General features: G+C 32.0%; 4 protein-coding genes across 5 annotated transcripts; 1 reads left to right on the top strand and 3 right to left on the bottom strand.

Moving 5' to 3' along the window:
• Window positions 1-1,397: 1,397 nt before the first annotated feature.
• On the bottom strand, window positions 1,398-9,010 carry LOC106122884 (galectin-5). 2 transcript variants are annotated; one of them, XM_013319021.1, is made up of 8 exons: window positions 8,821-9,010; window positions 7,382-7,470; window positions 6,807-7,014; window positions 6,081-6,224; window positions 5,574-5,649; window positions 2,754-2,770; window positions 2,522-2,677; window positions 1,398-2,201 (listed from the first exon to the last, which is right to left on the bottom strand). In XM_013319021.1, the coding sequence occupies exons 1-8, from the start codon at window positions 8,845-8,847 to the stop codon at window positions 2,142-2,144; spliced, it is 777 nt and encodes a 258-aa protein (XP_013174475.1). In that variant the 5' UTR covers window positions 8,848-9,010; the 3' UTR covers window positions 1,398-2,141. The 2 variants fall into 2 exon arrangements, with proteins under 2 accessions (XP_013174475.1, XP_013174476.1); XM_013319022.1 differs by lacking the exons at window positions 1,398-2,201; window positions 2,522-2,677; window positions 2,754-2,770 and adding exons at window positions 3,255-3,894; window positions 4,142-4,184 and having other exon boundaries at window positions 8,821-9,008.
• Window positions 9,011-10,635: 1,625 nt separating this feature from the next.
• On the top strand, window positions 10,636-14,901 carry DnaJ-6 (DnaJ (Hsp40) homolog 6). Its single transcript, XM_013318992.1, has 6 exons — window positions 10,636-11,119; window positions 11,844-11,953; window positions 12,315-12,486; window positions 12,934-13,142; window positions 13,583-13,670; window positions 14,038-14,901. Exons 1-6 carry the CDS (start codon window positions 10,783-10,785, stop codon window positions 14,184-14,186), a joined length of 1,065 nt encoding a protein of 354 aa, XP_013174446.1. The 5' UTR covers window positions 10,636-10,782; the 3' UTR covers window positions 14,187-14,901.
• A 1,531-nt stretch (window positions 14,902-16,432) lies between these two features.
• LOC106122784 (zinc finger protein 816-like) lies at window positions 16,433-19,476 on the bottom strand. The gene is made up of 5 exons (XM_013318877.1): window positions 19,278-19,476; window positions 18,623-19,120; window positions 18,004-18,129; window positions 17,682-17,804; window positions 16,433-17,064 (listed from the first exon to the last, which is right to left on the bottom strand). Exons 1-5 carry the CDS (start codon window positions 19,404-19,406, stop codon window positions 16,864-16,866), a joined length of 1,077 nt encoding a protein of 358 aa, XP_013174331.1. The 5' UTR covers window positions 19,407-19,476; the 3' UTR covers window positions 16,433-16,863.
• Window positions 19,477-19,725: 249 nt separating this feature from the next.
• LOC106122777 (zinc finger protein 675-like) lies at window positions 19,726-23,279 on the bottom strand. Its single transcript, XM_013318869.1, has 6 exons — window positions 22,932-23,279; window positions 22,224-22,529; window positions 21,347-21,478; window positions 20,896-21,021; window positions 20,126-20,248; window positions 19,726-20,008 (listed from the first exon to the last, which is right to left on the bottom strand). Exons 1-6 carry the CDS (start codon window positions 23,130-23,132, stop codon window positions 19,805-19,807), a joined length of 1,092 nt encoding a protein of 363 aa, XP_013174323.1. The 5' UTR covers window positions 23,133-23,279; the 3' UTR covers window positions 19,726-19,804.
• Window positions 23,280-23,504: the final 225 nt, after the last annotated feature.

Genomic DNA, 23,504 nt, shown 5'->3' with positions numbered 1-23,504 from the left:
CTTAATTAGTATTTGTTCTTCCAACTATGTTTTAAATCTATGACTTTCAGCGAGATTCATGCGGCTGTTTTGGAGATACATTCTTCTAAACATTCGCATTTATAATATTAGTAAGAAGTAAAATAGGAGTAAATGATCAAATATAAAAAAACAGTAAAATATATTTTTTTACGACTTAATATTGACGTTCCTTTTGTTGACTGACGAAGTTTTCGAATTGTCCAGGTGTTTTTTTTTTAATTTTTCAAAGGTGTTTAAAATAAAACAAAAATAACGATTAATAAATTCATTATAGCAATAAAATTTGTGATTCACAATATTACAAAAACCGATAGAAAAATGTTTACGAAAACTCCGAAGCTTTGGTGCAACTTTGACAAGGCTGCTCGGTGTTGCCATATGACTTAAAAACTACTAAAATAGCGAAAAATCGAAGTTATTGGTAGACTAAATCGATTTATTTTTAATAGATAAAAGATTAAGTATTTTTTAGTTACTTGCATGTTCAAAATCCCTCTACCAATAACATCGAAAACTTAATAATTCGTATTAAAAATAGTCAAACTAAACACAAGTGAAAGATATTTTAGTGCGCACAAATATTCAAATAATATACTTATAAATCTGTTTATAAGCTTTTTTAATCTATTTACCTCTCTATGGCTGGTCGATTATTGATTTTTTTCATATCTACGTACAAAAAACTTTATTATAGCAAACTTTTATACATATTTGTACTGAAATAAAAAAAATCAAGAAACTGTAAAAAAAAATTGTTTTCGCTTAAAATATTTTTATTTTGGTTTCATATTATATGTTGTACTTATTTTGAACAGAAACTTTGTTTTGCATTTTTTCGTAATTTCTAATCCAACACCGCACAAAGCTTCTAATAAAAATCTATATTTCTCTTAGCTATATATTTGAAATTTTTATCTTAATTTAGAAAGGCTCGTTTAAGGCTTTTTAAATATTTATGATATTAATATTTTTCCCTTTAAAATTTTTACCAAACAATAACTCTATATAAATATTTCATATAGTAACATTACCGATTAATTACATTTTTCGCCAATAACTTTTATATTTGCAATTAATATAAACTACAAATTGTTTACAATACAATAAAAAACAAACAATAATTAAAATAACTGAATAAATGGACATAATATGTGATAATATTTGCTTATATTTACGTTTATTGCCTAACATAAATGCTCTCTATTTTACGATAGGCATAGACATATCTCTAGGTAGAACGTTTACTAGACGCAAATGTTTGCCAGTGTAATAAAAATGTACCAAAAATCGGGAAAATATTTTGAATTTGTTAAAATGTTAATTTATACACATATTAGATTCATTAAAAACAAATAAAAATTGTGTTTTATTGTTGTAAAATTATTAATTAGTATAATTTTTTATCAAAGAGGTTCTATTCGATTTACTTCTTATGTAAATATTATAATATAAATGACAACACTGGTGAAATTTACCACAAAAATGCCTCCGGTTGTCTTGCTAACATTTTTGTACTCTGAAAACTCCGTCTAGAGATATAAGTCTACGACTATAGTATAAAACTAATAAAAACATATAACTACGTTGTGAAATTAGTATGTAAATAAGCTAGAAGAATACGCGTAACAAGAAATATTGTTTTTACTCATTAACAATTCATAGATTTAACAAATTTTTCTTCAAATCAATCTAATTCAAATAGTTTTATTTAACATCAAGACTTTTTTCAAATTAGCTTTTGGAATAATCATACGCAAGGATATAGGCGCGTTTTGCAATTTACTCATTCCAAGCGATATTGTTTCTTAATTATTTTATATTTTTTAATTAATAACTCAATCAGCTGATTAACAATCGCCATTTTGTAATACAAAGTATAGTGATGTGCATGTTACAAACTTATTCGATGTATCGATTTATGATCGCCAAAATAAGAAAATCGATATAATTGTAATTTTTTTTTCACATAGTTAAATTTAAATGCGTTTAGTATAAAAATGTTATTATTAATCAGAAAGTTTCCGTCATATGTTATTTAAACATATAATTCTGGACATGTTTAGTTTGCTTGTGTATTTTATATGTAGGTGTGTTAGGTCATTATATTCTTATACTTTAGCTTATTCGATCCAGTCGTCGCCACCGAAATCGACATTTTCTGAGAATGATGAAACATGCACCTGAAAATCCACAAAATATATATCATTATTATGGCTAAAAATAAAATCCTATAGTATACATTATTACTAGGCCTAAAAATTGAATTACTGACACCTCCATCTGAAATGAAAATCTTGTCCGTCGATTTTATATTTTGATAAAAATCATCCTGGCGTATGTTACAAATACACATTTTTACATAACCGTCACATAAAGGTCTATTATAAGTAGGCAACGCATCTGCAATTCCGCATATCTATGGGCAGTTGCTTCGCTTTTTCGGCGAATTCAGGTGGGGGATCTCTCTTTTGGAACCTAATAATAAACATTCGAAAGTTACCTCTTCCCTCGGCGAATCATTGCTGCTGAAGCCACCGCCAAGGGCATAACCCGCCAACCCTCCTGCAGCCAACGCACCTACACCCAGCCCCACCGCCGCGCCCGTGCCCAGCCCTGTCCGCTGCGGCTGACCTTGAACGTATGTCGTCTCATACCCCTACATGTACAAATTTATTTATTTAAAAATGTACTTTGATATTAAAAATATATGTAGATTTATAAAGAATACTTACACCAGCTGACTGGAATCCTGGAAAATAAAAACATTAAATTATTGGAAAGTCTATAAAAAGCCTAATTAGTCGATTTTATTACTTTTACGAGGCGATTTACTTGTAGATAGATTTTTTGCATACCATTGCGTAGAGATAATATACTTGATTATTTGCATTATTAACTTTAACTTCAATTTTCAATTAACTTTTCACAAAAATAACATTTACATAAAGGCTTCAATTTTGTTAAAACCAAATAAAAATATTTCAGATTTATAATTTCAATATTTATTACTAATAAATAAAATACACATTTTACCAAAACGCCTAATGCATCAATTGTCAACTGACAATTAGCTATAACGATTAGAATTTAGAAGAATTTTCAATCGATTCTTAATCATAATCGATTAATCTAGCTAACAAACCCTAATTACACTGACAGCTGTCAACTGTTAATAGAAATTTTAGCGTCGTAATTTTTACCAAATCGTTTTTTTACGAAATAAAACAACAAAATAATATAAATGCAAATACTGTATTAAATAATCAAAGTGCGTACATAATTTTTTAAAACAATAATAAACAACTTTCACGCTGCAAGAATCTTACAATTACATAAAAACATTAGCAACGTAGCCGAATATCTTTCTTTATATTTTATTAATTAAATAACAATTATTTAATCTATATTCAATTTCCGGAGGGAGATTCTACTTGAACATAGATTCAATAGCACACTTATCTTTTTTTAATGCCAGTGTGAAAAGAAATATAGTTTTTTAAATTAATATTACTTACGATTTTTTAAAATATTTTTATTCATATAAACATTTAATGCTTTCTTTTTTTATACATTTTATAGCAATAAATTTAGTAATCTTAAAAAGCATTTGACATTTAAAACCCAATGTTGCCAGTAACAAATCCGACTCCCTACCAAAAACAAATTTAATAATAAAAAAATAAGCTTATGCTATAATTTTTTTTGGATGAAAAATACTTCAGAACCATCCAGAGGAGAACAGTTCGAGAAAAAAATCACAAAAACACTTATATTACAATATGAAGTTGGCATATAAACGATTTTTTAAAATGAAATATATAGAATTATAAACGAACTCTTCAAACTGCGCACTTTATGTTTCTTATGGTGCACCTGAAAAATAAAATAATTCCATAAAATACTAATATACTAAAAAAGAATAAAAACTAAGATTAAATGTACCCATCTGTTTAGCTTTCTGAATTTTATCAAACTTATGTCCTTGTAATGGGATAAAAAATATGCTAAGAATTAATATTAGTCGATGGTTCCTTTTTGTTTGTATCTGAATTAAAAACAAAAATATTTATTTTTAAACAAGTGTTGGCACTACCGTATTAATAAAAAAAACACTACCTACATTGTAACATCGTCCACGTCAGCTACAAGCCATCAGTAGTAGCCTGCGTAAAAATAAAACAAAAAAAAAATAAACACAAAGCTGCTGGTTCACAAAAAAAAACTACCAAAATAGTAGAAAATAACATTGATTAATCCGACACCAACCAAGTAACCCAATGACTAAACTAGGCTAATACACAAAATAATAAGTTTTTACAAGAAAAGACACAGAAGTACCTAATATTGCCCATAGAAGAAGCAAGTAAATAAAAAAGTCGAATATAAAACTTAAAATGTCGACATTTCCTTGGTTGATATAACTTAAAAGTAGAGAATGGACGATATTGGATAAAAAGACATTAATAATTAAAACGAAAAACCAAGACAATTTTTTTTATACTTTTTTCAGTAAATAAATACAAGCGAAAAACATTGACATGTTATAAAATTTCAAACATATATATACAACACTTGTAATATTTATATATATCAAAACTTACCTTTTTTTGTAAGTAAATACACTTTCACTCGCGATAATAATGCGCAAAAATGTTATTTGTACAAATAAAAAAAAAAAAAAAAAAAGAAACTCTTAAATAAATTTAGATTTTTCGGCATTATTATTAGCATAGGTTAATTAAAAAAAATATTAATGTAAAAAAGACGAATATAAGAGACAGAATTTACCCCATTTCATGCAATGGTAAATGTGTTAGAAATATTTATAATACTTAAATTAAAATATTGTTAAAAATAACCATAGCAATACAATTACGGACAGTAATTAAAAAAAACAGCCATTTCACAAAATACTTAATCTATGATTTACATAATCTATGACATGTCAAATCCAAATAAAATATGACCTAAAGGTCTATGTTACCAGGACATAAAATTAAAAAAAAATGACATGTCAAAGTCAAAAAATTTGGCGGGAGTTATTTATTCATCACAAGACATTCTTGGTCGGTCATTATTTTTTAAATAATTTTTTCCATTAGTATTAAAATTATATTTAACCCTTTAAATACTGTGTTAGTGTTACCTGATTTAAGAACAATTACATATAGAACTAACTACAACATGCTATTCTTGTCTAAAAGTGTTTCGTCTTGTAAAACCAGACAAGATTCAGTTATATGATCTTATATACGAAAATGGAAAGAAACTTATGTCAGAATTAAACTGAAGAAAAAGTTTGAAAGTATATGAAAACGCGACTTGCATGTCTAAATACATAATTTCTTAAAATTATATTTAATTCTTTAAGATATTCTACAAAAAAAGGTTATTGTGTATATATTATGTCATTTCAATATTTTATATATTATGCAACATCCATTTTCATACACAAAACCATCAAATCAATATACCAACAACGTATATACGAATATACCACTATGTTATTTATTTAAAAAGCATCAAAGTCTATACAAAAGTTATGTCCATACCTTGAGGAGCGCCGTATCCGGGGGCTCCGTACACGGGGGGCGGAGCACCGTAGGCCCCGTATGCTGGGGGTTCCGACTGGAATACAATAAAAAAATATAGTTCAAGACATGGTAAAGTGGTCAAAAGTAACAATGTTACAACAGTATTATATAAAATCCTATACCAATATTAATGTGGAGATTTGTGTATTTGAGAACCTCAATAAGGGAGAAACTCAGGTAAAAGAGAAACTTCTATAAGTGAGAAAATTATCACACTTTCTCTTACTTATCCAAGTTCGAATGGTTTCAAATCAACTTAAAAACTATTACTAATTTCAAAAATTAATTCCTCATTAAAATGCTATATAATCTCTGAATAATAGGATTTAAATTTTGTCATAAACTGCTTTAATAAAATTCACACCATTTTGAAGTTACTAATATAAAAGATCATAAAAACCAAACTATCATAAATGTACAAGAACAAATTGTGTTAACAAAGTATTATGTACTATTTCAACATACCATGAATACTTGCGATGGCGGCGCCTGCGCTCCCTCGAAGCCGATAAACTGAAGCATAACATCACCGTCCACAGTCATGTGGGAGATGCGCTGGTAGGGCAGACGATGCGGGAACTCACAGAAGTGAACACCATTCAGTGCTATCTGTTTAAATTATATTAAAGTTATAAGAAACTTCATGACGAGTCTCCAATCATCTTATCATTATAAATGCGAATGTTTAGATAGATGGATGGATGTTTGTTAGAAGATATCACAAGAACAGCCGCATGAATCTCGCTGAAATTTGGTATAGATGTAGAACATAGTCTGGAAGGAGATATAGACTACTTCTTCCAATGCCTCTCCATTACTGGAGGTTGGCCGTCAGCACAGCGAACCCTTTCCTGTCCTGCGCCAAGCGAAAAAGTTGTTCAACGCTGGCAATATTAGTCCATATAGACTACTACTTAAGTTTTGTTTTTTCAATTCCGCGTGGATAGAGTCGCAGGCGACAGCTAGTATTAAAAATAAAATTGCCATCCCCTTCATTCTCTTAAAAAGAAACACAAGATGGTTGTACACTACTTTCCAACTCTGCAACTAAAATCACTAGATGGCGTTACATCTTCTATGTGTTTACATTTTTCCAGTTGTAATCCAGCGCTTGTATAGGTTAATGGACTGGAATTATGGAAACTGGCTGAAACATTATTTCGAGTTCTTTTAAAAAAAGTTCTCTCTGACCTTAATAGACTGCGGCTCACACAACACCAGAGCTTCAAACGCCTCTCCCCTGACCAGCGGCATGCCTCCAGCTGTATCCTCAACTCCCCAGTTCATAGCAGTGAGATGGTTACGAACCACACACATCTCTATGAAGCGGAAGTTTAGATGGAGTGCTATATCATCACGAGGATCCGTGTTGGGACCACATTGGAGGTTGATAGCAAACCTGGAAACAATATTAGGTTGATATTAAGTTTACTAACAGAGATGCACACCTAGACTAACAATATAGGGAGAAAAACTATTGTATTTCTTTATGTTTGTGTCAAATAAACTCAAAAACGACTGGATCAATTTCAAAAATTCTTCTACCATTAGATACTACTACATTATTCCCAAGTAACATAGGCTTTTTAAATAGCTATAATGCACAAGAGGCTGATAAAAACAAAATGTATATCAAACTATGTCTAGTAGAATCTATAGTGTCTCTAACACTCTTAATAAACTCTATGACACTAATTGAAAATATGTCTTTCTATGTTCTATCTTAGCTAACTATATAAAATTCTAATAACAGACTGAACACATACCTCTGTGCGCCAGGGGGAACACTGCCTTGCAGACGGATCATTCTGCCGGGGAACATACCCCCAGGAATAGGGTGCACACATGGCACTATCTGGAAAAAAGCAGAAACAAATTATTTGCACATTTATTACTAAAAATGCACTTACTAAAATATCCAGCGAGGTTAAACAAAATGCATTCTCTTCGAAACTATTACATAACAAACTTCAAAAATGCGAATGCACTTTGTCTAGCCTCCCATATCACAATACTACATAAATAAACTGTCTCAGGAGATTCCATATCTCTACTGTATAATGTTTTTCACACATATGTATGGATTTATGTACCAATCCTAGATAAAGTGAGAAACCTTTATAAACAAGAGACATACACACAAACTTCGTAAGTAACCTCTAGTAGGAAAAATATTAATCCCATGAATTCTTAACCAAGTAAGACTGTATATGCATATGTATAAAATCTAAACTAATTTAGACAAGTGAAATCGCCATTAAATTTATATCTTTACTAGCTGTTGCCTGTAAAAAACCTAATTAGTTGACTTCTGCAGCCATTATATAGATACCTTCAAACATACATATGTTTAGATTGTTGGATGGATGGACATCCATCCATCCAACAATCTAAACATTCACATTTATATTAGTAAGATTTAATTCTACATATAAAATTCAAAGATTTTCAAAGCATACAATGTAGATTATGTTGTATGACCTATACCAATTAGAGGAAAGTCACATCTAGTGTTTCCATTTATCTATCAATTAGTGTTTGTCATAAAACTAGTATTCCCTAGTGACAGATCAATTTAGTAAATGATATCATGTGTAGGTACCTCATTTATATGTTTTACTAACTGTCCTCAGTATTAAAAATAAGCCTATGCTCTCTTCCAGACTATGTTGAACAATTATGCCACATTTAAATGAAATCCATGCAGCTGTTCTGGTGATACCATCAAACAAACATCTATCCATCCAAACATTCACATTTATAATATTAGTAAGATGTAAAATTAATACAATGAATAATTATTTTTGTTATCTCATTATTAGCTGTTTAGTACGTATGTATATATGTTTACATAAGAGTACATAAAGAAAGCAACATAGTGCATAAGTAAATTTGTATTTATGGATAGTAACATTTTCATATATTACACAAGAGGAAAATGAAAAGTATAATCGTAAATGTAAAACGTGACGAAGTAACGCGCCGTGGAGCCGGCAAAACCTTGAAACCCCATTTAACGTCTACAAAAACGTTTTAGATGTGCCTTTAAATGGTTTCTGATAAAACAACAACGCACATTGTGTTTACACGGCAAATAATACAGCTATCAAGCCGCGGCGGCGCCCTTGAGAACGTTAAAAAGAGCTATATCCTATTTTCATATTCAAGACAAACAACATAATGAAAGTTTTGCAAATGAACTTACTGGATTATAGATCGGTGGAGCGGCCATCTTTTGGTGTTAAACGATTGATTATAAGCGAAAATACAATGAGTTTACACTTTAACACTATGGATACCAGACTAACATTAATAAAATATCAGTTTCAATTGCCGTTGCCGAATGTTAGATTACTGAAGAATGCGTCATACGTCATATGACGAAATATCGGGAAAATGTCAAGTCTCTTTAGGGATGGGCTACCTAAAATCGTTTGACCCTATTGGAAAATCGATTTTTGTAGTAAATTTTCTGTGTCTTCATAACTTTTTGAGAATTTAATATTGAAGAGATTTCAATAAATTTTTTATTGAATTAATAAATAGATGAAAAGGTAAAACGTTTAAATAGAAATTAATATTTTAAAAAAATTCCCGTAAATCGATTTTACCTAATTTTACCTTATAAAACTATTGCTAGAACAAAAAATATTTATTAGACGAAATAAATTACTGGCAACTTTGATATTTTGCTTCATTGACGCAATATCATTTCGCCAGGGGGTGGAAACTTAGAAGAACGACGGTTTGTATGGAAAGTGGCGCCACCTTTTATATAATCGTAAACATCATTTCATCTCATGGCTGAGAAGAAGCATCATTTCTGTCATCGAGACATTCATGTGTCATCAAACCGCTACGTTTTTTCGTATTTCTATTTCTGTTCTTGTATTCTTAGTTAAATGTTGTTTCATTCATTTTGTTTTTAATTAAAATGTGTTTTCGTGAAAAACGACGCTGTATGCAACTGTGTTTTAGATGGACTGATTATGGTAAGTTACAATTCAATAAAAATTTTCATGTTATTCCCATACGTCAGACTCATTTAAACATTTAAATATTTTCGTATTTTGGTGTAGTTTTTAGCACCACAGTGATTTATACTTTCCGGTTATCATATTGAATGGTGCCCTACTTCTAATACATTTTACATATCAGTTCCTATACTTGACAGGAAATCACATTCTGTTTGTTTGTTGTAGGTGCACATATACACGGTTTCCCCCTTCCTGAGAGAAGGTCAGTGAAGTTCAGAAAATGTGTGCCAATCACTGGAATTATAGAGCCATAAACTGATGTGTCTGAAATTAGTAGGTGGGTCCATGTGTGTATATGTAAAAAATATATTTTTTTATTTGTAATTTTTTATTGTAAAGAAAAATCTGCTTGCCTATGTTGTAAGAGAATATGTTCAGAGTGTTTAAACTCGCAAATAACTACAAATTGCCAGTTGCCAGCTTGCATGTGACTGAAAATATTTTGGGGGTTGGTTTTAATTACAGGGTATGCATTTTTTTGTGACCGCGCTATACTATTTATTACCGTAAATGTAATTTTCAAATATATATATTAAATATTAAAATATTGAGCTGATATCTTGAAAGTCATTGATGTATATGTACTTGCATAGATTTAAAATTAAGTTATGTAGAAATATAATAAATAATGTACAAAAATACAAAAATATTTTGTTTTTATTTCCCCAATAATAATAGGATCATTTTAATAGAGGTATTTCATAGAAGGCTACTTGATATCGGCTCACTATAATAATAACTGATAAGTGGGTGTATTATTTTTGAACATTGATTTAATGTCAATTTTAATTTCATAAATTAGATTCCCACTTATCAGTTATTATTATAGTGAGCTAAATAAGCGTGCCTACGTATATAGATATCAAAAAAAAAAAAATTAGTTCAGCGATTATACGCATGGAGCGCCACAATCGCCGTGGATCCACGACTTCGTGCGAGTTGCCCCTCTTTCTATAGTATACTTATTATACTCTTTGCATTTCGCTCAATTTTTATAAAAGTAAAATGGTGTAATTATTCGCTAATGAAAGTCAATTTATACTAATCGAATTTGCATAAACAACTTTTGAACTGTTACATTACACTGTAACATAGTACTTCGACAACTTTGGACTTGTTTTTCCTTAAAAATGACTATCGAATGCAACAAGGACGATGCAGATCGATGTATAGAAATCGCTCAAAATGCTTTATCTGCTGGAAACATTGAAAAAGCTGAGAGATTTCTGTTAAAAGCTGAACGTTTGTATCCTACAGCACGCGCCAAAGATCTGCTTAATCGTCTTAGATCTGCGGGAAATACGGGCACTGCTCCTAAACGAAGTCCGCCTAATTCCCCTAGTGCTGAAGATGTTAGGCGCAGAAAGGCTCCTTCACATCAACCACCACAAAGGGAATACACTCAAGAACAATTGGAGGCGGTCCGCAGGATCAAAACTAAATGCAAGGATTATTATGAAATTTTAGGTATGTTATTATTAATGTTATAACTTTTTAATAACCAAAAGTCCAATGACGTAAACAATTGTCTATACAATGCTGTAACATATTTCGAGGTCAGGGACAAAACAATACAAGCATATATCACTTAAGGTAAATAAGAAAGAATGCCTTTCGATTTTATCACAATTGACAAGAACTAACCTTTACTTGAAAAAACTAAAATAGATTTATTCAAGTAAAGGTTAGTTACAAGGACATGTTAACTTTTCCTTTAGTATTGTTCTTTAGTTTTCTATTGAAATATTGAAGACCTTCATAAGCAAGACTCAGATTAGAGGGCAAACTAGATTTTAAGTAGAGTTTTATATGCAAGCGAAATATTGCAGTCCCTTGGATTCTCGTTTGTCATAGGACTGTAATTGAATAATATATCTATAACTGTTTGATTTTTTAATTTAGCTGAGTAATTAAAAAGTCAAAGTACCTTTTAACATATCAACATCTAAAACATACAAATATTAAAACAGAGATGGAACGGATAATGATTCCGTGCACAACATATTTCATTGGATTAGCTAAGAGTGTCAGACTGTTACATAATTAATACTAGCTTCATACTGAAACCTTTTAACTGTTATAAGATTAATGGCAGGCGAAAAATCTACTATTGCGCATGCCTCGCGATTTCGGCAAATACACATAAGAATTCACATAAAAAAACTGTTGTTATACTGCATATTTGTTGTAGGTGTATCAAAGGAAGCCACAGACTCTGACATAAAGAAATCATACAAGAAGCTTGCTCTACAGCTGCATCCGGACAAGAATCATGCACCCGGAGCTGCTGAGGCTTTTAAGGTAATTGACTTATCACTTCATTACACATTTAGTCTTCATTGAAATAAAAATAGTGTGTATTTAGTTACTATGTTAATTACTAAATTATAAAACAAATCACTAGAACCTTTCTATTTTCTAGGTTAAAAACTATTAATATTCTAGACAACATCTATCCATTATGAAATTATTATAGCTGTCCCAACTGGAAAATAAAAAAATAACTTGATTAGTATGTGTTATTCTAAATCCATGCCAAATTTCATCAAAATACCGTTGAGCCGTTCCGGAGATACATTGTAACAAACACCCATCTATCCATACATCTAAACTCTCACATTTATAATATTAGTAATATTAAGATATATTTTACATGTACCAGGCAATCGGCAATGCAGCAGCGATCCTCACGGACCCCGAGAAGCGCAAACAGTACGACTTGCGTGGCGAGGAGCCCGCACACAGCCCGCACCATCACCAGACATATTATGCACGAGGATTTGAATCAGATCTCACTGCGGAGGAACTGTTCAACATGTTCTTTGGTGCTACCGGTGAGTTGATCGGATCTAACATCTATAGTTATAAATAGGAAAGATTTGTTTGTTTGCATTGTACGCTACAAGTTCAAAACTACTAATTTTAAAAATTCTTTCGCCGTTGCGAAGCTACACAATCTTATATCACTATATTAAATAAAACTGATGACTATTTTTTTGCAACTATGCACAGACTAAGTCGCGGGCAACAGCTAGTGTTACCAATTGAAGCATTAGACCAAAAGAATTACATTTTTATAAGATGAAACTTTCATCTGTTGGGTCCAAATGACTCTTGTGTAGTAAGTGTCGCCCGCGATTCCGTCCTCGCTGAGTAAAATAAACTTAATTAGTAGCCTATGTTTTTTTAGTTTGTTTTACTTCTTAAATTTAATTACCATACCAAGATACCAATAATCCATCTAAACATTCGCATTTATAATATTAGTAATGTGTTCTCAGCGTTCTCTGGCGGCGGCCCAACAGTATACAGCAGACGACGAGCGCGGGAACCTGAGCCACGCGACTCTCACACCAGCCTGGTGCAGCTGCTGCCTGTTGCGGTGCTCGTGCTGCTCTCCATGATGTCTGGCTTCTTCATCAGTGAACCAGTCTTCAGTCTCACTGCAAACTCTAAGTACCCCGTGCCACGGGAGACTGTTAACTTGAAGGTAACTAGTTGAAATTATATGTGTTTAGTAGATCATTGAATGTGCATCGCTAAACCTGGAAAGTTGAAAATCACCATACATGAGATGAGATGATGACTGAGAGACACAGATTCATGTAGAGACATTTCTAACACGATTTTTTTTTTGTAATCAAATGTGACAAATGAGCGAACAGTCACCTGATCCCCATAGACATCGCTGCCCATAGACATTTTGAATAAGTTGTTTATACTTTTTCTACCTTAAATTGATTGAGGATGATCAAAAAGAGGTTATTTTCCATTCCAACACATGCTCTGTCCCGCTAACTCAAAAGTTACACAGCTTTAGAGCACATAGCTTTTTTCAAAAGATTATAACACTTTCAAGAGAATTTTAACAAATGTAACTCAACCAGGAATTTAGTTCTGAAGTAACATTAAAATTGTTATAAATTATAGGTACCATATTACGTGAAGGAGAACTTCCACACTGACTACCAGGGCTCTGTGCGTCGACTTGAAATGGCTATAGAAGAGGAGTATATAGGTATGTACTTTTTAATATTTTAACCATTTATTTCCCAGATACATATATAAGACATCTTACTAATATTATAAATGCGAATGTTTAGATGGATGTTTGTTTGAAGGTACCTCCCTAATAGCTGCATGGATCTTAATTAAATTTGACATACATGTAGAATATAGTCTGGAAAATAGCCTACTATTGAGGTTTCAAATTAGTAAAGAGGCGTGTCACTACACACCCCCAGTCGAGACTAGTACTTCCTGGCCTTATTCCACTCACGTGGGGTCGGCAAAGGAGGTTTTATAAACCTTGGGATTTTAATGTTTTTATATACTTCAATTTAAACTATGAGTAATTTTGAGCCAATAATATTTAAATTCTACAGTCGGTCTCCGTCACGCGTGTCAACGAGAGCGCAACTACCGCGACAGCATGACATGGAAGGCCCGCAACTTTGGTGACACGCGCCAGTATCAAGAAGCGCAGAAGTTGCGCACGCCCAGCTGCGAGAAGCTGCAGAACTTGCAGCGGTAGACCTGCACCAGCTGTATGTATATCAGTCATGACCAATCATGATCCATCATGACCGGTCATAGTTACGTCACGACGAATCACGGATTAGTCATTGGATTTATTAGTCATGTAATAAAATAATAAATCTATATATATTAATTGGAGTGTTTGTATGTAGCAAACAAATGCCACTTGACATCATGCGGTGGTGGCAAACTTAATTGGTAACCTTTTGAAAACAAGTCATAGATTTCAGTTATAGCGGCGACATGATTTCGTTAAATGACAAATAAACTTACCATAGACATTTATTAAAAGTTTTTTTCAGGCCAAAAAGTTCGGTTATAAAGTCAGTCATGACTAATCAGTGATTTGACGTGATTGGTGACGGTGATCATTATCTTGCATTGTTTTAAATATCAGACTTTACTGCGTTATAAAAGGCGGTATTCTGTAAGTTTTTTCTTGCATCACAATAAATAACTTATGATTAAAAAAGAATGTTACTTATCGTGAATTTTAATTTCACACATGTTTAAAAATGTCCCTATTATGTCTAAGGGAAGAAAAGAGATATCATTATTATATTCCAAGTATAGATTTATTTGTATTTATGAATTAAAAGTTGATTCCCGTCGCATTTGTGTCACTGACAAAATCAGTGACAAGAAAGATATAAGGGTTTGTATTTTAATTTATTTCATTAGCCAAATATATAAAGAAAATTATATGATACCAAAATTATGTTAAAAAATACAACTTATTGGTTTTAATAAAAATGCGTTATGATACATTTTGTTTTTTCTTTTATTTTTTAAATTTTGAACAAAAACTCTTGTTAGGATTTTATAAAAAAAAAAATATGTCGCATTGTTTTTCTTTCAAAGTAGTATTTGTATTATGTATTGAAATATTAAAATCACAATTTAGTAAATACACAACTTTATAAAACACTTAAAGATAATAATTTTGTATTCCTGCCTACCTCTTTTATTAACAAAATGTTTAATCACTTTCCTTATTATGTTATTATATATTAAATATTATCTCACTTCCAGGTATTTTTTTAATATGGCAACTAAATGGATTGTTTTTTTTTTCTTATGGCATTATATAAAATGTATTGTTTGTAGGTTATAGAAATGTTGTTTTTGTGATATTTATTAAATTTAAATATATAGCAATAAAAAAATAAAGATTTTCAAGTTTATTTCAGTGATTCCTATTTATGTACTTTTAATGTTTGATAGAAATTCCTCAAAATCAGTCTGTTTAACACAGTCTTTCTCAAAGTGGGCGATAACACCTCCTTGTGGGCGCTGCAGGTCTCAAGGTGGTAAGAGACCCAGAAAGAAAATGGAGGCATTGTGTAGAGGGCTGCGGGATGATTTGTAATTTTATTTAGCTAGGAGGCCACTTAGACAACGACTGCATGAGCTCTCGACTCTCAACAACAACTTGTGAACATCAACTAATATGAATTAAAAGATTACTTAAACTCTAATATGGAGGCGCTAAAAAAATATTTATTCTCAAAGTGGGCATTAGACAAAATAAGTTTGGGAACCACTGGTTTAACACGTTAAGCGCCACGTCAGCCATCGGTGGCTGACACTAGACTTCCGTTTAGACCGCGTCAACCATCAGTGACAGACAACGTATAATATGAAAACTATACTATAAAATTTTACACTATTTTGTGTTAAAAATGTAAACTATTTTGTACTTCAATCGGAAACAGGCCTTTTAACACCAGTGTGTATTATATTGTCTTAGAAAAACGCATGGCGCTCAACATGTTAACCTGTAGTTTAAAATATAATGGACATGAATAATGGAAAGAATGAGGAAATACCCTTCCTATTGCTCACTTTTAACACTCCGAGACGTTAAATGATTACTCATGTAAACCTTTAGAGATTTCATTATCAAACCCACACTAAGGTACTACTGAAATAGTACAAAACATTTGCAATCTGAGTTAATCTAATTGTACTTTTGAGAGAGAAGCGAAAGAATTATTAAATATATGCATAATATATTTCAACAACTACTATCTATATTAAATGTTGATCTAAACAATTAAAAAAGCAAAACAAGATAAAAAAATAGAGTTAAATGTATTCCTTGCAATATATATTGCTTTAAAAATTAACATCTTTCATTTTAATCTATTGTATAAGAGATATGTAATAAAAAACAAGAGAAATAGGATTGTGTATAATAATACAAAGTTTTGCATAGCAAAATTTAGTATTAAGGCGGGTTAAAATAATACAAATGCCAAGTATTATATTTAAACTTATTTCCTAATATCACATTAAATACTTTTTAATACTACATGTTCCAAAATATATGAGATTCAATATCAACGAAACTATTAATATACAGTGAAATCTGGATAAGCAAATCATTGTCCCGATGCACAACCTCCATAAGCGAGAAGTTCAGATTAATAAAGTGAAACTTCTAAAAGTGACAAAAAGTCGCGGCTTCTTAGATTCTCGCTTATGAACGTTCAATTGTATACATCCGCATCTTCAGATAAGAAATCTATTAATACTGACCTTATAACTGCAATCAAGACCCCTAAATGAATCCAAGACCCCCAAAACTACTCCAAGACTCATAATTAGCCCAATATCCCCATTATATGATTAAGACGACTTAGTCACATTACATTACAAGTTAAGACACATTAAGTAAGTTTAACCCGCTGTATATGTTCTGGTCGTGGCTCTGCGCTGTGCACGCGCTGCAGATGACGTGCTGCGTTCCGCCGCCGCGAGAACCTGCCCTCGCACAGCGCGCAACGGAACGCGTACTGCGGCGCGCGGTGACGGTGCAAGTGGATACGCATGAGAGTCAAAGACTTGAAGCGAGCGGGACACTGACTGCACTGGAATAAGTCAAATACAACATAAATCCACACACATACCAGGCATTGTTTAATTTGTATAAAATGAAAAGCAGCAAGTCAGCCCAAACAGATTTATTACATTTTTAAAATACTTATACTAAAACTATACCACGACTACATTTTCGTTCATAACATTTCCCGCGCGATTCTCCTGTCATTACACCTATTTTTTTTATAACAAAAAAAGGCAAAGGTTTTGGCAATTATGCCACGTACCATAATGTTAATTCTGCAATCAACATTTTTTATGAAGAACTTAGTGACCACAGCAAGTACAGACCTTCCTTATTCAATATTAAGGGACTGTCTTAGTGACCATTACATTTGATGATTCAGACAGTTACTTTTGCCTTAGTTTAGTAGCGAAAATTCTTATTTTGTATCAAAAAGAATAAGGCTAACAATGTTAATAATGTGCTTTTTAGTTTTTTTAGGTAATTTATTATTTTGAAGTTATTTATGTAGCTATTTTAAATGTTAATTCTCTAGAGCACCTTCAATCTCCCACTTGGTGACGCTATTAGTAACCATGTTTTAGAAATAGCTAAGCTAAGATTCTGTATAAGTGTTAGTAATAAACTTAACATTAGTGTTACCTGCACAGTCTTCTCGGGTAAATGTATAGCGATGTGTTGCAAGTAGCTGCTCTTACGGTGGAACTCAGCAGCGCACTGCTCACAAGAGAATGGACGTTCCCCAGTGTGCAAACGTTCATGGATCTTAACGGAAAGACAGAAACATTCATTAGTAGAAGTACAAGATAACCCGACATATTATAAATGCGAATGCTCGGATGATTTGGTTGAAGGTATCTCCAAAGCAAATGGTGGGCAACGCATCTGCAATTGAGGAAACCTATGGGCAGCGGTACTACGCTAATTTAGCATATCCAAACGACTATTTGCGTTTATAACTTACTTTAACCTGCTCTGCATTAGAGGCCTTGTAATCACAGAAGGAGCATTTGTCTGTTTTCTCGTAGCCATGTTTAGCTCGACAGTGCATCAGCAAGAGTCGTCGAGTAATAAATTTCTTGCCACAATGCTGGAATATAACAATTTCATTATATTATTACATCTACAGAGAAAAACTATGTTAAATCTAATCTAAACTTATAAAGAGGAAATATTTGTTTATTTGCATTAAATAGTTCCAAACTACTGAACAGAATTGAAAATTCTTTAAAGTTGGGTAGCTACACTATCCTTGGTTGACATAGGATATACTTATTACTAGATTTTTTAAATATGTGCTGATAAAGTCGCGAGAAACAAGTGCTGTATAAAACTTGAGTCTAAATCAAGTTATTATAGACTAATTGTGAACACTGTGTGTACAGTACAAAACTGATCAATGCTGATCAACTAGCTTTATGTATTTGTAGCCATTGTTTGTAAGAAGGTATCTCCAGAATAGCTGCATGGATCTCACAAAAATTTGGCATATATGTAGAACATAGTCTAGAACACATAGGCTACTATTTATTTTTACAGTGCGGACGGGGACTCGGGCGACAGCTAGTAGTAAACAAAGTTACCTCACAAACAACATCAAATCCTGTGTGTATTTTATAATGGTTGCGTAATGATAGCTTCGATGTTAATATCTTATGACAAAATTCACATTCAATCACTTCCTTCTTCTTTGTACCTTCTCCTTCATCCTCAGTCTTCTTTATTGTTCTTTTACTTTTAACACTACCATTCTTTTTGCTTCTAGTTTTGATAATTTTAGTCGGTTTAGTATCACTTTGATTTTCTTTTTTACAATTTTCATATGTATTTAATATATCTAGAGTTATATTATCATCGTAATCTTTAAAATCATCATCAGGTAATAACTCTGATATGTCTATTTCAGTGTTTCTATGTTCAGTTTTTATGTTAGTAATACGTTCAGGTTTGATGCCGTCCAAATTGCATTTTATTAGTGTATTTTGTGCGTATTCACAGCGTTTTTGGAATTTAAATGATTCGTTAACAAATTCAATACATGCTGTACACATTTCTTGTGGTAGTAAATCATTTATTTCTACCTGAAATTAACGAAATTATGATTCAAAAAACTACTAACCTCGAGTTATATTAGAATAATTCCGTGACAGACTATGATTAATTTTACACAGAATTGTAAATATTGATTATTTCTAGTCATTAATTATGATGAATAAGTTAAAATAAGCTTAAATTTACTTTAACACCCGTTGTTGCGTGTATCACATTAGAATACTTTTCACTGTGCTCCGCCCGCGTAAATATCTGGTGTAGAGACTGTTCACTAAGACAAAACCTGCAGCAACTCCAAGGATACGCTTTGGCCATTTTACGACAATAATATTATTCATAAAACTCGTTAATTTAATAAAATAAAACTACTATAAACTATATTAAATTGTTATTGTTTACATGTCAGATGAGTGTCACAGATAAATATTATCCATTGCGAAAATACAGATTAAAAGGATATTAAAAAAAAAGTACTTGATGCGCTGCCTTTTACAAATTAAATGTGTTTTTTAAATGTATTTATAAAAGATTTCTCTTAGAAATTTTGTAAAATAAAATGGAATAAGATTTTTTTCTAAGTAATTTATTACATATACAGGTTATTTACAAATAAATAATATCTAACCATCCGGAGATTCTATTATTCGAACATGTTTATCGGAGGATTCTTGAAGACTAGTTAAAATTTCAATGTGAATTTCTGTCCAGCATCTTCACAATTGCACCCTCACAATAGGACTATGCGTGTCATCTGGCAGGCCGTGCACACGACGCATATGCGCACGGACTTTGTTTGGTTTTTCAAAGCGATGCTCGCAGACTGGGCAAAGGTAACCATAGCGACGGCCAGTATGCGCATTGTGTTTATGTATCTGTAGGAACTTGCGGGACTTCAAGCGCTTTGGGCACATGTCACACTGAAATTATAATATTAACTAAAATTTACAATATTTAAGATGGTCTATAGCCGCTTATTTTTTGGACCCTTAGGGTACGACCTAGACTTAGATAATGCTGGTCTAGATATAACTGACCTGGAAATTCTTCTCAGGCAAGTGTATAGCGATGTGCTGGACCAGGTTAGAACGTCGGTGGAAAGTGGCGCCACAGTGGTCGCACACGTACGGTCTCTCACCTGTATGACGACGCTCGTGGATCTGATTAAGACATAGTTATTAAAAAAAGAAAAAATAACTATTGACTTAAGCCTTATGACACCCAGAATAAGAATAAAAATCGAATGATTAGGCTCAATGAACTCAATAAACGGCTAAGCGATTGTATGGAGCTGGCAATTTTTTTAAATACAATTTTAACGCGACTGCTAATGTTACATGCCAGTTATTTCCAGCTATATTATTAGTTCGAATCTACACCACCGCTACAAACTGTTACCATCAGCGCCAAAATGGCGGAAATCAAATAGGCACAAAATACCTTTACATATAGCTAGTTCATTTATAGTCAGTATATCGAGATATACTAAATCATTCTTAAATATTCAATACCACACAATCTTTCATCAACTTAGCATGTCATATATTACCAAAAAAATCCTCTCATCCATTTTCTACGCATCCACCCATCTGATGGTAGTCATCATCAGTTCACTATAAATCCCACTGAGGTGCTCGGAGCTTTCCCTAAGTTAGTGACTAGGTCATAGTGAATGCTGGTCCAGTGCGTCACTTCACACACATCTTTGACATTTCTCAGATATATGCAGCATCACGATGTTTTCCTTCACCATAAATGGTGGTCAGACTATTAAAAATTAGTTTTTAAAACGTATAAATTATCTTACAGTGAGAGCCTCCTTAGTAGCAGATGTATAGTCGCAATAAGCACACTTATGTATACGACCGAGGCCGTGTCGTGCGCGCTTATGTTCCTGAAGCTGGTTGTGATTCCTGCATCGTTTGCCGCATGACTGTTATACCAAATATCTACTATGTTAAGAATAAACTCCATTGTTTACTATTTATTTTAAAGTTTCTAGCTTAATTTACAACTACATAGCTCAAGCCAATACCAAACGTTTGCTCCCTTCTCTTATAAAAAAAAAGAAAAAAAAACAGAGTAGGAAGAGACCAGAGACAAGAGACACACCTCCATAGGTCCAAGTGGCCAATTGTTTGTAAAAACGAGGATTTAGTATTGATTGCCACATTACATTATGTTGATAAATCTATTAACCAGACTTTTTAGATTATATTTCTATTGTTATTTAAATTATTTTTAAAGATAACACTCACCTCACAAACACAATAATGTGTATGAAACCTGAGATGTGCTTTATATGTGGCCTTCATACGGAACTCCTTGGAGCAGAAACTACATCTATATGACGAGGCATTTGGAATTAAAGTGAGTCCTTTACCTTTTGACTGGAAATATTAAAGTTTTTTAATCTACTTAATATATGGTTAACAATGATCGCCATGGACTTCATTAGAGCAGAATTAAAAAAAAAAGTGGCATATAATACTCCTGTGTGCATCTGCCTTGTTTCTCGTTAAAATTCTGTCATAATTCCAGAGATTTTCCGGCAGAAGTACGGCCTTACGGACAGTCAGACAGACAATTTTTAAAATCGCTTTATAGTAATACATTATTTGTATGAAATATGATCGACTCCAGTTTTATTAACATGTATAAATGAATCTTAATATCTCTGTCTTCATGACACACTTAAATGGATGGTATTTAGTTAATTATTATTTAAACTGATATATAAACACGGCTAATCACTCACGTATATACGTCCGGTGACGGTACCGACTAGTTTCGAGCACATCGGGGGCCATTCATCATTCTCACTGAGTGAGTGACGGGCCGCGTCCGCGAAATAATACCAGCACCACTCATCTTGATGAAGGGCCCCCGATGGACTCGAAACTAGTCGGTGCCGCCACCGGACGAATATATGTGAGTGTTTTAGCCATGTTTATATATCAGTTTAGTATAATGTCTCACGAAAGTTTGAATAATTTAATTATTATTTGTTAATTATTGTAAAAAGAAATATTTTAAGTTGCTCGGACTACAAATAGGATAAGATATGTAACTGAAGTTATTTCAGCAAAATTGGATTTAAATTAAATATGTAATGAAACATATTCAAATACATACCTCTTTACAACTCCCTCTTTTTATAACAATTTGCGGTTTAAACTCTGCTGTATCAGAATAATCATCTGTTTGAATATCATTGTCCAAATATTCATAATTATAATCTATATTCTCCTCTTTTTCTATCTGTGGTATACTTTTTATATCCAATAGAGACTTTTTGGTGTATTTCTTTTTAATACTGGTCGCATTACCGAGTAGTGCTTTTTCTGCTTTTCTACTTGTTTTTCTAAACTGTAGAGCAGCTTTCATGGATTTTAAACAATTATTGCATATTTTTTGTGACAAACCATCATTTGGTTTAATCTGAAAAAATATTTTTTTCTATAATATTGTATATTGAATATAAACAATACATGATTATATTAAAAGGGGTAGATTAACCGTTGGTTTCTGAGACCAAAATCTGTGTAGAACATATTGTCATTATCATCAACAAAACCGCGGTAAGAAAATTTTAAACGGGGATTTTAGCATCGGAAACCCACAGAAAGTGTTACAATTTGATAAAATCTTAACCTCCCTAGTCTTATCCATACTTATACACCTATGTATTTGTATTTATATGGAAAAGTGAAAAAGATAAGCCAATATCTTCTATATTCTTTAAGTTTCTATGTTATAACTACGCTTCCACGCAACTATGTACCTGCAGGCATTATTCTATATTCTCAATAAGTATAAGAATGATATACTGGTTTTTCTTACCTCTAAACCGGTAACTAATTTTAGATCTGAAGATTTTTTGTCCGAATGTTCGATGCTGTCAAAAATTGGTACCAAATTTTCGATGCTCAAACAAGTTCTGCATACCTCTGGATCCTTCTTCTCTGGTTTTACAGAGTTTATTCCAATTTTAGCTGTTCGTCTTCGAGCTGTTATACGATTTATAAATAAAACAGCCAGCATTTCGATTTTCTTTCGTTTGTATTTGTTTTATCTAACGAAAATAGGGTGCAACAATTTGTTTTAAAGTTTTTAATATATTCTGAATATAAGAACAGAAAATTGGCTATTGTTTCATTCATAAAGATTAAATTATTGTGAAAATATTTTATGTAAACAAAACCTTATGTTGACAAATGGTTTTAATTTGACAGATGACCAAAGAGTATATAAAATACTTTTTTAGGTTACAGAATATATATCTCACACAAAAGCCATTCAAATATTTTTTCGTAATCAATTGTTGTTCATTTTACTTTTCCAAGCAATTTACTTTTGCTATTCCATTGTAGAAAACTTAGATTTGTCGTTTTATCCCAAAATATTTATCTGTAA

This window comes from Papilio xuthus, unplaced genomic scaffold, assembly GCF_000836235.2.
Source record: "Papilio xuthus unplaced genomic scaffold, Pxut_1.1 DF826776.1, whole genome shotgun sequence".
Lineage (NCBI taxonomy): Eukaryota > Metazoa > Arthropoda > Insecta > Lepidoptera > Papilionidae > Papilio > Papilio xuthus.
This window is presented reverse-complemented; position numbering and strand designations above follow the sequence as displayed.